The sequence below is a fragment of the Calypte anna genome, chromosome 7, assembly GCF_003957555.1.
Source record: "Calypte anna isolate BGI_N300 chromosome 7, bCalAnn1_v1.p, whole genome shotgun sequence".
Classification (NCBI taxonomy): domain Eukaryota; kingdom Metazoa; phylum Chordata; class Aves; order Apodiformes; family Trochilidae; genus Calypte; species Calypte anna.
In genome coordinates, this window is record NC_044253.1 from 32,159,056 (window position 1) to 32,173,787 (window position 14,732).

The 14,732-nt window shown below is 45.6% G+C and overlaps 1 protein-coding gene across 3 annotated transcripts in view; it reads right to left on the reverse strand.

The window, feature by feature from the left end:
- MAP2 (microtubule associated protein 2) overlaps positions 1-6,710 on the reverse strand; it is a 70,201-nt gene extending 63,491 nt beyond the window's left edge. For all 3 annotated transcript variants that reach the window (XM_030454177.1, XM_008504928.2, XM_008504927.2), the window contains exon 1: positions 6,449-6,710. In XM_030454177.1, coding sequence (XP_030310037.1) covers positions 6,449-6,710 — 262 coding nt within the window. The remainder of the gene's footprint in view (positions 1-6,448) is intronic.
- Positions 6,711-14,732: the final 8,022 nt, after the last annotated feature.

Sequence of the window (14,732 nt, forward strand, 5' to 3'; positions counted from 1 at the left end):
GGGGACAACAGAGACCAATGGCTGAACTTCTCCAGGTGTCTAACTCCAAGCCATGGGAGTCAACAGCACCTGTGCACTGGGTTATCCCACCCAACCATCTTTCAGGCAATAACTTTTGCATGCTTGCACTGCCCAAAACTGTGCCAGACCCTCCAGCTCCTACCAATACATTTCAGTCACTGATGGACTGATTGCCCATAAAGGTGACTGAAGTCCCAAGAGGAAGTGGGAAGGCAAAGCCAGGCCCCTCAGAGAGGTCTGGGTTGGACAAAATGTGATGTCTTACAGAATTTGGTGACTGATAGTGCCAGCCAAAGAGAAACCTGCAGAGAGTGGTCTCTGCAGCTGTTAGTGAATATTCAGTCAGGGAGAAGATAGCATGGGGGTGGCAGACGCATGGGAAAAGGAAGAATTTCTCTAGCCTTGTTCCCAGTCCCCTACAGAGGAAATGCTGAGAGGGTCTCTACTACAAGTTTAATAGAGAATGGTAAAACCCCCTCCATTTTCTATGAATACCCCAGAGAGGTTCTGCTGCTTCTCTCTGTGGTCTGTTCAGCAATGTCATTTGAACGTGTCTAAAATATTGCAATGATGTGTTCCAGAAAATGACACTTGTGTTACCATTAGCACAGAGAAGAAAAATTTCAGAAGTCTTGTGTGCCTGCTTGTATCTAAATTGGCAAAGATGATGGTGTACAGCACTGTCACATTTCCTGGGCAAAAAGAGGGAGATCAAAATGCCTAATTAACAGTTTCTTCCCATGTGATCCATCAGTGACATGGTAAGATGCATCCTACCAGCTTTACAAAATAAACAATGGGAACAGGACAAACACAGCAATCCCATTCATCTTTGAACCCCATTGATTTTTCATCCTTCTGTGCATTTTGCCTGTGTTGCTTGAGACATACAGCTTGCTGAAAACACACATCTGACACAAAGGCTGAGAGGCACCTCTGGGAAATGGGCACCCAAGGAGCTTCTGGGGGGCTCTGGTAACTCCAGGAGGGCTTGGCCAGCAGCAAGATGGCCAATGTAAACCACTACATGAAAAGACAGCCTCTGACAAAGCAGTCCTGTTGGAAAGAAAGACTAAAAAGGCCTCTGTACAAAAAAGAAGGGTTGTTTGTATTTTTACTGGCAGTGCCATCTGAGGTGTTATCACTTGTATGGCAAGAGAAAGAGAAAGACAAAAAGGAAAGTAAAAATAAATGAGAAGTCATTAGAGGGGGAAAAATTATTAGCAGACCATGGGGCTGGGTGATGACCTGGCGTACAGTTTGAGCCCAGAGAGGCTGTCATGGCCCCTTGCACAGAAGGGCAACCTCACAACCTGACACGGCAGCTCCAGTCCCAGCCCTTGTGGGCCCAGAGCCCTGAACCAGCAGAACTGTCCTAGTGATTTTCTGACAGCACAGTGGTGGCAAGGGGCACGTACAAGATCCTCTTTACTTGGGGAGTAGCTACTACAAGGCAAGGCTAGGAAAGATGATGGGATCCAGGCAGCTTCCTTGTCAGGTGACTGACACCAGAACTATCCCTATCTTCACCATGGCTTTTTTGCACAGCCAACCTAATGGGACTCCCCATCTCTGATGGCTTCCTGGCCACATCCAGTCTTTCAGGCTTACACTCCCTGCAGCTTATTTAAAGAATAGCTGGTCACAGGAATAGATTTGTTGCAGATGCCTATTTGGTCTGGCTGAACAAAGCCTAAACCAAAAGGCTGTATTAGGATAAACCACATTTAGGGCTGTAAAATGCTGTCCCCTTGCCACTTTTCTCCTTGGTTGCTCCCTACAGACTGTGCTACTCCTGCTGTCTGAATCTCCCCTCCTCTGGACAACATCTGACATCATGCAAAAGCTATGTTGGCTCTGGATGAACAGAACTCAATTTCTTTCTATTGTTCTTATCTTACTTTCAGTTTTTCTTTCTTTCCCTGCCACTTCCTGCCCCTGCTTTGCTCCCTTCCAAGCTTCCAGCTCACCAGTTCCCAGCCCTCTGCCTCCCCTTCCCTTCCTGCTGCTGGATCTACTTCCCATTGCACTTATAGACCAACATGTCACAGTCTGTGACATCAAAAATCCCAGCTTCTCTCATTTATCTGTCATGGACTGCATCTCACTCACCTTTCCTATGACTCAAAGGCTCTTAAAAGCAAGGCAGAAGAGCTCAGCCTGCAAGTGGGTCTGCTAGACTGGGTCAGGAAATCTGCTGTAACTTTTTGGCAGTCTCTTTGCATCCCACGTGTTTCAGGTACCCTGCCAAATAGTGAAGGGCTGTTTGCCACTTTGGCAGGATGCATTACTGTTCTTAACACTGACTGATGCCAGGACAGAGCCACTGTCCTGAAGCTCTGGTAATAGCATTGCAGGAAATGTTTGCCCTTCAAGTGTCAAAAAATAATTCATCCAATAACTATATGGCTAATCCACCCCCCTCCAATTATAAATCTGAACTTGGCATGTACTGAAGAAAGTGCTTAACCAGCTGAGTCACTGTACATCAAGACATACTGGAGAAAATGCTTCACAAAGCATCTAACTACTTTTACCTCTAATTATATAAATTTGACAGGTTAGTCACTATATTGCTGAAAAAAAGTGGAGCATTTTAAGTGTAAGAGACCAAACCTTTGCAGCATGATATTCCTTTCAAGTCAAATAGGATGGATTGGGTTTAACTGCTAGCTCCCAGGTAAAGCTGCAGCACATTTGTACTGCTCCTCAGCCCTTCCTCCCAGTGAGCTGACCATGACTTTTCAGTAAGCAAACAAAAGACTGCCACTCCTCTATTTCACTGTAAATCAAACACATCCTGTGCTCTACCAGAGGGTCGAATCTAAACGTTTCCCTATCAGCCCACTTCAGAGGGAGTTTCTACTGATGATTATGTGACGGCCTCCTTTGCAGCACACATCTCACAGGGTGTGAAAATGTCTGGCTTGACAAGAGCTACAGATGTCATCCTTCAATCTTAGTACTTCCAAAATCCTCACCAAAGATGCTCTCTGTGTGTGCAGGTGAAAAAGGCATTGAAACTTGGTGGATCTCAGGCTGTGGAGTGCTGCAAATCACCCAAAAGGTGTTCTCAGGAGCTCCTTCGGACAGCTTGTGGCTGGCAAAGGCATGGGGCTGAGGACAGAGAGGGGCTGAGCTGGTCTGCATACATACATACATGTATGCATACAAATACATATATACATATAAATACAGATACAAATGAATAGCTGCTTTACTGCCTGTACTTATATCACATCCATAAAGCTTTCCATGAGCTGTGCCAAAAATCCTGGCCTATTCTCTCTCACATATCTGCCTTTGACTTCAGTGGGAGCTGGCTCAGCCCTAAGGCTGCCCTGGCCACAGCCCTGTGCACTCTCCCACGTCCCCATCAGCCCATGTGAAAGGAAGGCATTGATGCGTCTCTGTAATGCAGCCATTACCAGCATGATACCGAGACAGATCAATCAAAGGCAACACAACAGCCAGATTCAGAGGATTCCAAAATTGAGGTCAGACTCAGTAACTCTTAGACAGACGCCAAGAGAGAGAGACACACATATATAGAGGAAGGCAAATTTTAACTGTGCAAACCTAAAAATGTCACTTGCAGAGATGGAGTGGATGTGTTTTGGCAAGAAGTGTTATTTCCTCCCCCATTACCACCCCTCGCCTCTGCATCAGTGTTGGCATAAGGTGCCTTTGTCCTGGTGGCCTGACTCTAACCCTCCCCTTAAAACACAGCCCTCACATTTTACAGCATGAGCCCTGCAAATGGGTGCCCTGCTGCTTTGCTCTGCCCCCAGGGGACTATTGCATGGCTGCAGAAAACCTCCTCTCCCTAGGAGAGGCCCATTTTATGACTAAATCCCAGCTTCCGGGTCAGTCAGGTGTCACAAAGCTTCCTGAGGTGAAACACCTCACACTGTACCTACAGTCTCAGCAGCAGGCGCAGCAGGGATGAGGTAAGGGGTGGGAAATACCCTGTTTGTACCAGCGATCTGCTGTGGGTGAGCTGGTTGCTGTTAGAATGGGGATTTACTGACTCTGACACAAAAGGCTGAGAAGCCAAAGATTGTCATAGGTTCTGGACTTGCACCAGGGAAAAGAAAATCCCTGTAAATCCACTCAACCTCACAGTTTGGCTTCATTATCTCAGCTGACCTTGGCTTCCTGTGCATTTCTCCTCAGCTGCTTGGAGTCAATAAACTACTACAAATCATTAAACGATTCAAATTATTGGTAATTATTACACTGTACTGTATTTAAAATTGACAAGCAGACAAGCACAGCAAAGAGGACTGAATTTTGTGGTGAATGGCAATCCTGATTACAAGGCCATATTCTGAATCAAACACTAAAAATCCACCTCTAAATTTCCTGCTTCACAAGGCATTAAGCACATCCAGCAAGTAAATACTCGTGTCACATGGCAACACAAACCCCAGCACCCTTCTATCACAACAGTAAGTTGACAACAGGTTTCTCCTTTAAAAAGAAAAAAAAATACTAAAGATGTATCTTAAGTATCTTAATACTGTTTACATTGCATTAATTAAATATGAGATTAGCCAGCGTGTGAGTGTGCACTGCACAAGTCTCCAGAAAGCTTGGAATTCATCCATGAATTTCCAGCCAGCAGTTTTAGGGACTTTAATGGTGTTCAAGGACAAAGAAAGATGCCACGAGACAGGCTATATTAGGACTCCCAAGCAGAAACTGTATGTAAACACAAGAAGTCCCCACACCAGAGAGCTTGCAATCTATGCAGACAGTGAGAAAAAAGCAGAGGCGGGGGAAATGAGGCCACAAAGTGGTGACTGAGGTGAACTTCACCCGGATCAAGAGTAGTCTGGTTTCCTTGGCAAGCATGTGTCTCCAGTCCTGCTGCCTCCTTTGGATCACTGCACCTCATTTTTTCATTTGTTCTGCTGTTTAGCTTCTTTTGCCTCAAAAAGCAATATAAAAATATACTGCTGCTCATCAATGGGCATTGTAGGAGTGTGTTTCCTCATCTTCTCACCCATTAGCTGCAAACTCCTCTATTAAATGTTCATTTACCTCTCAGAGAGCAAAAACTGCTTAGAATCTCAGCCTGAAAAAGCTTGAGAAGAGCATTTCTCTCTTCCCTTTCTAAGGAGAGGAAATTCCTCTTCATCCACTAAAGTTATTCCAACTTCTCCATGTGGGCAGTGTCCAAGACTGCAGAAAAAAACTCTGTGATGGAGAAACAGGCTCAGTCTTCCCCATGCTCACTCCAACCCCTAAGAACTGCAGCATCTTACCTCTCTGATTCCTGCACATCTACTCCTACTTGCTTGCTGGCTAAGCAGAGCACAAAGTGGAGTTACAGCAAAGGGACAAGACCATGTTATCATCCTCCCCAAACAATCACCAAGAGCATGTTTTCCTGAATGCTTACACTGGGCTCTTTTACCTTTGGCTTTCATGTTCTGACTATCCACAAGAGACCCTTTAAATCTAAACCAATTTACTTTTAGCAGAGAGACCCATTTCCAACACAACTGCTTATGAAATGACTGTATGCTCCAAGAGCATTAAAGTTATCTGGCTGCTGAGAAATTGTGGATGGCATCTCCAAATGCTGTCAACAGCCATCAAACATTGCTGGAAAGATCTCTATCATGCATGGATGGATGCATCAAGGGCAGTTGTGTCTGTACAAGAGAAATTCCTCTTGCACTGTGCATTTGGGGTTTAAAGTGGGAACCTGGCAAAGTGAGAATTAGCATTCACTTCTAAAACAGGAAACTTCCTTTGCATATTTCATTTTGACACAGTCACACTTTTTTTTCTCCACAAATAACAAGCTGAATCCTAAAAATCCTAACATAGTTTAAAAACAGACAAAGTCTCAGTGAGTATCCAGTGAAATATGCCTGAGCAAGGCTGAGTAACTGCTGACACTGTGTTGTGGTACTCCCAGTCAGATTGAGCAAGACATTATTCTGCAAATAGTTGGTAGTTTCAAGGTGTTGCTACTCATAAGCAGTAACAAGAGAACCCATCCTTTATGCACACACAAAAGCATGCAAGAGCAACACGAGTTATCCATGTACATCTGAGTGGTCTCCTACTCCCTTCCAGCCCAGAGGAGTTAAGCAGCTGCTCTACACCAGACCATTCTCCTGTTCCCAAAAGGTGACCCTGTCCCACCTACCACACATTAAGGCACCATCATGCCTTTCCTGAAGTCTTCTCAGAGCACTGCCCAGGATCCTGGGTGAGGACACAAGCTGGGCTAAGCCAGATGAAGATGCAGCCTTCTCTGTGAAGAGCTCGTGGCGGCACACACACCCTCACCTCAGCTCCCTGGTGCCCTGAGGCACTCTTGGCTCCAGCTAACATTTCCCCAAGGAGAAACCTCATCCAACAGTCTGCAGAGCCCTGTGTTCTGTGGTGGGGCATCGAGGTGCATTACCTGCAGTCTCTCTGTCCCCTGCTGAGAGCTCTCCGTTGATCCCATTCTCTTTGGTCCGAGTGTACGTCCCTGGCTGCTCGTGGCTGCCCAGCCCTGATTCCTCATCCTCCCGGTAGGGAAATCCATTGGCACTTCTGACCAGCCTGGCACCCACGCCACCCTGCTCCTTAATTTCAGGTGAATGTGGGTGCGACGAAGCCTCTGCAAGCTGACCTGCAGTCCAGTGTGGTGCCTTGGCTTCCTCTTTCCTATCCTCCGCCATGGCTCCTTGCCTTCACCACTCGGCCTGTAACGACATGAGCAGGAGAGATGAGCTCCAAGCCTCTAACTGGGAAGCACTGCCAGGGAACTCCAAGCACTGCCAGGGACACACCCATCCAGCAACTGGGAGAGGGTTTAGATGCAGAAGTGTCTATGGTTATCTCTCCTGGGCCTGAGTGAGCTGCTTTAAAACCAAAACAAACCACGAAAATTCTGGGCCAAATCCTTCCTGATTCCCGCGCGCCTTGCAACTATTAGCAGCAGTTTCTTGAGGGCTGCCCTTTCGTTAAGCTAATTTTAACACCTTAATTACAGGTAAATGTTGACCCACTTAGAGAGAAGTGAATCAGTCACCGTAACACAACGACACCTTCCCAGGGTGACCCAGGGAGCAGTGCCATGCCTGCTAAAAGAAACTGAAGATGCTATTGCAATCTTCCTTGCATGGGCAAAGAGTGGATGCCCTTTGGGAACAGAACTGCTGGGAAACATGTCCTCTGCTGCTCACCACGACAGAAACCACCCCTGAAAATGCTCACTGGGTTCCCAAACATATGTGCTGTATCACCAGTTTATACCCCTCCCTGCTTGCTGTTTTGTGAATGTTCACACTCATTCCCTTTTGTCCAAAACAACCCATGAGGAACAGTTGTTTCCCACACAAGCATTTTTGTTCTCTCATGACTATCAGTATTTATACATAAATAAAACCAATAATTATTTGCTACTTCACAAGTATTTAACTCCAGTTAATTAGCTCTCATGTGTCCAAGCCAGGAAAACAAGCCACTGCACAAATCATACTCCTCACAGGAGAATGTAGCAGTAGATCCTTAATACATAAACCTAGGAAGCCAACATGTCCCCGTCTATGCTTCCATGAGGGGAAGAGAGAAAGGCTTGACCTGAGCTAGTTACTGCAAAGTAAAGACCAGCAAGCCTTTTATAAACACACTTGCCACCTTTTTTTTTTTTTTTTTTCCAGGGAGGAAAAAAACCAAAACCCACACCTAAAAGAAATCAGCTGAACACAGTCAACCAGCCATATACCAGAGAGGCTGAGCAGAGTAGGGAAGAAGGCACAAACCTGGATGGTGAGTATATTCTGCAAACATTTAACAAAAACTGAACACACACCCCAGAAAAACCCACCCTCATTTCCACAGTCAGGTCAGTTTGCAAGCTTATTTGTCAGATAATCACTCACAATTGATAACTCAACCCCTTTCTGACTGGGTATTTTCACTTAATAATAATGGCTTTCAGAGCTGCTTTAAATTAAAAAACAAGAGTGAGTCATGAAAATTACAATTCATTCACAATAAATACATGACTCAAGCTGTAGTTCCACCCCAAAGAAGACTAATAACGCTTTTGCCTCCCAGTGAAACCCCCGTGGTTTTGGCACACGTCTGGCTCTCACCCTGACACTGCTCCCTGGGGATAATTATTGCATGAGGACTGCAGGAGCAGGTGAAACTTCAAGCCCAGCATTTCCTCTGAGCTGCAGTGAACGTGGGGGGCTGAGCAGCACCGCAGAGCTCGGTGGCAATGAGACATGGATCCAATCCATCAACCACAGAAAGAGTAAACATGTTCCACACCCTACCCCTTTGCTCTGGTGGGAAACTCACCAGTGAACCACTCTGCATGTGCAGTGAGAGCCTTGGTGCAGCCACCTCAAGCCACACCAAGGGAGCTGATGGGGTAATTATGGAGGAGAGAGCCTGAACTGGGCAAAGACCATCTCCTACACACCAAAGGGATAGCCCTCTGCCTCTAGGCTGTTCCCTGCATGACACTAGAGAACATTTTCTGACCAGAGCCTTTCCAAAACACAAGGCCACAGCAAACATGTCCCTCTGTATAAGAGTGAGTAGCACACATCCAGAGCCACCCACTTTTAGGACAGATCAGATCCTGTTCTGGGGAAAAAGGAGACATTCTCATCTGTGTCACAGAAAAAAAGAAGAAGTAAACCCCAAACCCTACCCCAAGGCTTTCCCCACCAATCTGGTGTGCTTTGAACCTGAGATCAAACCACAGGAGCAGTGCAAACCTGACCATGAGCTCCAGCAGCTGGGTCACACACCAGAGGAGCTCGAACCCCTGAAGGGAGAGTAAGGGTTGGGCAGTACCCAAGCATGGGGAACATGGCTCTGAAAATCACAGGGGTGGGTGCAATCATTATTATCCCACTGCTGCAGTTTGGAGGTTATTATCCCTGAAGTGTCCTCCCTCCTTCCAGGCAGATACTCCCTACTTCACTTGAAGCTCCTTAGGAAGGATACTCACATCCTTACAATGGACTGTGTCACAGAAGTCCTCTGTGAAAGTAACAGAAGTGCTTTTATCTTTAAAAATAAATACAGTGGGCAGGCTTCAATGGCGGCTGTGTATATCTGGAGGCAGAATTTGGCTCAGTATTTTTAATAGACAGTTACAGAGTGAAATATGGATGAATTCATTCTTCACTCTCTGTTATTCATCAAGTGCTCTCAGAGTTTATAATGGTAGTAGAAACACAGTGAGTGAGTCAGACAATGCATCTTTGTACTCAGCAATTTAGCAAAGATGATCTGCTGCACAGCGTGATCCATCCCCAGCTCAGCTTCACATCCAGAGTACACAGGTGGGCTTTTTACCATCAAGTTAGTTGGTTTCCTGTGACTTCATTAGCATACCATGGTGTTAAGTTATTCAAGTGATTCAAATATTGACACAGGAATGCCAAGAGTCAACAAATATTATGGCAGGATTTATATAGTGGTGGGTATATAAAAAGAAGAAACCTGGAAAGTTTGGACCATCTAGGGAAACACAGCACTTGAGGGAAGCAAACAGTTCCTCTTTGCACTATGATTTTCTTATTCTTTGCATAAGCTGCAATAAAGGCTTCCAAAAAGTATCAGAAAAGACACTGCCAGTCTACTAAAATGTCACGTTTCTTAGGTAAAATTTCATTTGGTATTTATGAACCTCTTTTCCCCACCCATTACAGCAGAACCTCTGTGTCACAGAATATGCCACAATAACCTTAGTAGTACATTCTCACAGTTCAGCTGAAGTCAGTGCTGGTGAGAGAGTGCCCAAGGCAGGTGCTGGCCCATGGCATTCCCAAGGGAGCAGAAAACTGCAGAAAGGCCAATGGAGCTTGTGGGATGGACCACGTTTGGTGGTAGGCCATGCACAGCCCTCTCCAAATGGCTTTCCCTGCCCAGGCTGACAAGCAGCTTGGTACTGAGACCCTGACCATTCCCAGAAATGATGCTCCATTTGATGCTCCAGCAACAGCTACAGAAGAACACTTCACAGACCTTAAATTCAGGTCCTTGTAACTCAGGGATGGCATTATGGATCTGAACTGGACACCCTGCCTTCTTAACTAAAAACCTGTAGCAGAAATAATGGTAAAAATTAAATCCGCCATCCTTTTCAGCCATTTGGCAATTGTATAGAGACAAAAAATATTTAAATAACTTGGAATTAAGACAAAGAGACAAACCTTGTGGGGAAAACGCAGTCCACCTTTCCAGTGCTCTCCTCCTTTCACAGGCAGAGTACCAAAGTTTCTTACCCCACGTGCTCTTTTAGCTGATACCAGCTCCTGTGCTGTGGCTGGGTTGAACCAAGTCTGAGTGCTTTGAACCCAGCAAATTACCCCAAATGATACTGCGTGGGAGCCTGGCAGCCAAAGCCCAACATAATGCTGATTTAAACATCCTGCTGTGCTAGCTGTCTTTTCCTATATTTTCTAAGTTCATCTCACAAAATCATCTTAGCATTACATTTACATTGCCTCTACATGTAAACAGACGACTTTTCTATGAATCTCACTTTTTAAGAGAACAGAATTGGGACAATACTGAAGATTTTGCAAACGGCCTGACCTCCTGCTTGGAGCCGTGTGGTTACCCACTCCTGTGCCTTTCAGAGCAAAATGAGGCTATTTGATTTCAGAGAACCTAATTCATTAACTCAAAGAACAGCCACCTGGATACATGGAGGAAGAGATACAATTCCAGCTCAGGGGAAAAGAATAACACCGGAGGGTCCTCCCCACCCCTGGCAGTGTTCAAGGTGATGCTGCACAGGGCTTGGAGCAATCTGGGTTAGTGGGAGGTGTTCCTGCCCATGCAGGGGGGTTGGAACTGGATGATCTTTAAGGTTCCTTCCAGCTCAAACCATTCTTAATATTCAATGAAAAGGAGAGACAACAGACTCCTCTTAAACAAAGAGCAGACCCTGGCAAGGGACATAGCCAGATCCTGAGCTCAGTGGGAGGAAGAGAAGAGCAGAGAAGTGGCCTCTGTATGGCTTCAGGACCAAACCCGACCTCCCAGAGGGCTGCTTGACTCAGATGCACTGATTCAGCCACCCTGCTCCTGGCTCCATAGCCAGGAGAGGGAAGGATTGCTCCGTGGAGGCAGGCTGGGGAGCAGAGGCATGGCCAGCATGACCTCTGGTATATAGGGCTTCCAAAACACCTGAATGAAGGTGCCTAAAAGAGAGTTGGTTTTCAAAGTAAAGAAATTCAGAGAATTTCTTTCAGAGAAAAGAAATTTATGAGGTGACCTGCTCATCAGTTTTTGAAGAGGACAACAAGAAGTAGAGAAAAACAGAATTAAAGTGTTTCTAAAATGAGTTACACTAATAAGAAAAAAAAAATCCTTCTTTAATGTAAAAAGACCAAACCACACAAACACAAGCTGCAATGTAACTTATACTGGTAAATAACACAAACAAGAAAACTTTTAGGGTTCCATTTCCCAGCTGGCCAGTTCGGATGATATGTTTGAACATTAAATATCAGGCACTGTGGATTAAAAGGTCCCAAAGGAATTTGCCAGTACACTTGCCCACAGCTCATGTCCAGAAAAGCCAAGGAAAGTAGGTAGGTATCAGGAAGCCAGAACAGAAAAAAGAGGAGAAGAAATGTGGGCAGTCTTGATAGAGGAATTCCAATAATCTTCTGCATTTTAAAATATTTATATTTATATCACACCTATCACCATATTGATAAACATTCTTTAGAACTACTCTGACAGCAGAGGTAAGAACAGGAGTCGGCCTGTTAGTACCTCAGCACTTCTGTTTCCAACCAATTTTAAAAAAAAAAAAAAAAAAGCCACATCAAAAGCTCAGCCTGTAGTATGCAGTACCTAAACCTATTGGTGTGATTATCTCCATGGACTCTCCACATATCTACAAAACACAGGGGCTGATTTGGGATGTGTTGAACACATAGAGAGATTTGCACCCCATTTTCACCCTTTTATTTCAGTTACCATGCATCTTCTCTCATATTAATTTGATTATTTTGGTACGTGAGCAGCATGCCTCACAGTAATAAAAACAATCACAGCAAACACGACAGATGGGGACAAAGCCTCATGGTGTCTGGCAGGGAACATGTTAGCTTCCCTCTTACTTAAAATGCTTGGTTCACAAGCTGCTGGATGTTTAACAAAAGTTAGCAGGTAACCCTAAATGTCTAGTAATAATTCTAAGACCACAGTATACTATTAGGCAGAATTATGATTTCTTTTGATTGAAGCCACTCTCAAGCTTAATAAAAGACAAGCATGTTTCTCTGGTATTTTATAAAAAATATAGTTTATTTCTTCTTTGTCCACTGCATAAATCATTGGCTTGCAGCTAGATCTCTCTTTCTAGACAACAGGAGCAAGACTCCCTTCAATACTGCCTTGTATGTTTTACAAACACAGAATGTGTTCAGCTCCCCACACTTGTATTAGCATTTGGCAGTTTTGAAAGACTTTTCTAGTTCCACTGTTTTCTGCAAACAGTCAGTCAGTAGTCACACATTCTTTGCAGAAAACTCTTTTGACTGTACCTCAGATTACAAAACGGATGAGAACTAAGGGATGGCGCCTGGACCAGAGGCTGAACAAAAGAAGCTCACTGTGGAAGGATCAAGAAAAATCACCACGACCTCCAATCCTTGCCAGAGCTGAGGACGATGGGTGGCTGCAGCCTCAGAAGGAATGGATCAGGGCAGGGAACTTCACGTCCCTCCACTCCCCTCCTGACCCTGGGAGCAGGGATGAAACCCCCCACGGGAGCATCAGGGAGGTGGGAAGGGGGTACACCCCACCATAGGAGATACACTGCTGCTGGTGAAGGGGAATGATTTCCCTTGGTGAAATGTGGATCTAACCAGGCCCCCCCCAGCTCCACAATGAACAAGAAATGCTGTGGGGGCCAGGCAGCAGAGCTGAGTGCTGGGCACAGGAGGGCTGAGAGGAAGCACCAGCTGTGTTTCCATCTCTCTTTCATCAGACCCCCTCTGCAGTGCTGTGCCCAGTTCTGGAGCCCCCCAAAATAAGCAGAACATAAGAGATCTTGGAGCAAGTCCAGAAGAGGCCACAAAGACCATCAGAGGGCTGGAGAACCTCTGTTATAAGGACAGGTTGAGAGTTGTGGTTATTCAGCCTGGAGAAGAGAAGGCTCCAGGGAGACCTTATTACAGCCTTACACTATTTGAGTAAGTGGCAGAAAAGCTGGAGAGGGGCTTTCTATAAGGGCATGGGGTGATAGGATAAAGAGGAACAGTTTTACATGGAAAGAAGGTAGATTTACATTGACTATTAGGAAGAAATTCTTCACTGTAAGGGTGGTGAGACACTGGCACAGGTTTCCCAGAGAAGCTGTGGATGGCTCATCTCTGGAAGTGTTCCAGGCCAGGTTGGATGGGGCTTGGAGCAACCTGGTCTAGGGGGAGGTGTCCCTGCCCAAGCAGGGGGGGTAGAACTAGATTATCTTTAAGGTCCCTTCTAACACAAACCATTCTGTGATTGGTCACAAACAGGTTTATCCTGCTGCAGAACATAGAAACAGGTAAACAAGTATTTCAGCTGCCACTCCTGACCAAAAGTGCTCTGGTAAGTGGAACTCTATCGAGCTGACCTGCTGTCAGATGCTCCCCTCCTGGGACACACGCTCCCATGACCAGGGACTGCATCAACCTGCTCAAAGTTCAAAATTATAAAACCAGGAACCCTTCTCTCTTGCAGTAGTGAAATCATGGCACTAGAAGCTTCTGCCTGCGAAAACATCTACCACAGAACTCAAATCTTGGTAAAAATCTGGAAAAATCCCTGCACACCCCTTCCTGCTCCAACACAGCTCCTTTTAAACAAACTATTTTTATCCATGATGCTGCATTTTTACACCATTTACCACTCATCAAACACCCTCACACACCCCCATCTATCACTAATCATAATTGCTTCCTGCAGGAGAGAGGAAAGGCATTTTAGCTGGTGAAGGAGACGGTAACCATAACAACAGCACCATGACAACTATAAGTGATCTCTGAAATGAGAAGTAAGGCAACAACTTATTGGTAGTAACTTTGGTCTGTGATAACAATGGCAAAAGTACTAAAGAAGCTATACCAGCCAGTAGAGGTGCCAGCACAAAGAAACACAAGTCCCTCTGGATGAAACTGCACAGAACCCTTCTGGAATTTTGGAGGTGAGGCCCCATGATAGCCTTGTCTCCTTCTGATCAGCAGAGAAGGGAATCCCTGCCCAATCCTACCTGAGATCTCTCCTGCCGTGGGGAACCAGGGGGGCTGGAGAATGGAAGGAGTGCTGCTGGAAAGCCAGAACATATCTTCCCAGCCAAAAGACTCCCAAATGTCTCAGTGGAGTCTTTTGTTTCCAGGAGACTTGTTGAAATGAGCCCTGAACCTGGGAGGGACTGCTCCCAAGGGAGCACCTCAGAGTCAGACACACCACATTGATTTTTCCACCAAGTAAAATTTCAAATGGGCATCAGGAGCCCTCTCAGTGCCCTTTAGAGAAGGTATTGAAGTTGGCAAGCTCAATTGAAACATGAGGCTTTTCAGCACTTAGCCAGCAACCATTTAAACAACCCCTGCCAGTCCTGGCAGAGAAAAAGTTTCACTACCACTCGTGGCTACATTGGCTTTGTCACCCTCAATGTGGGTGGCACAAAGGGCAGAAAAAAGCACCAGAAACAAACAGCACCAGCT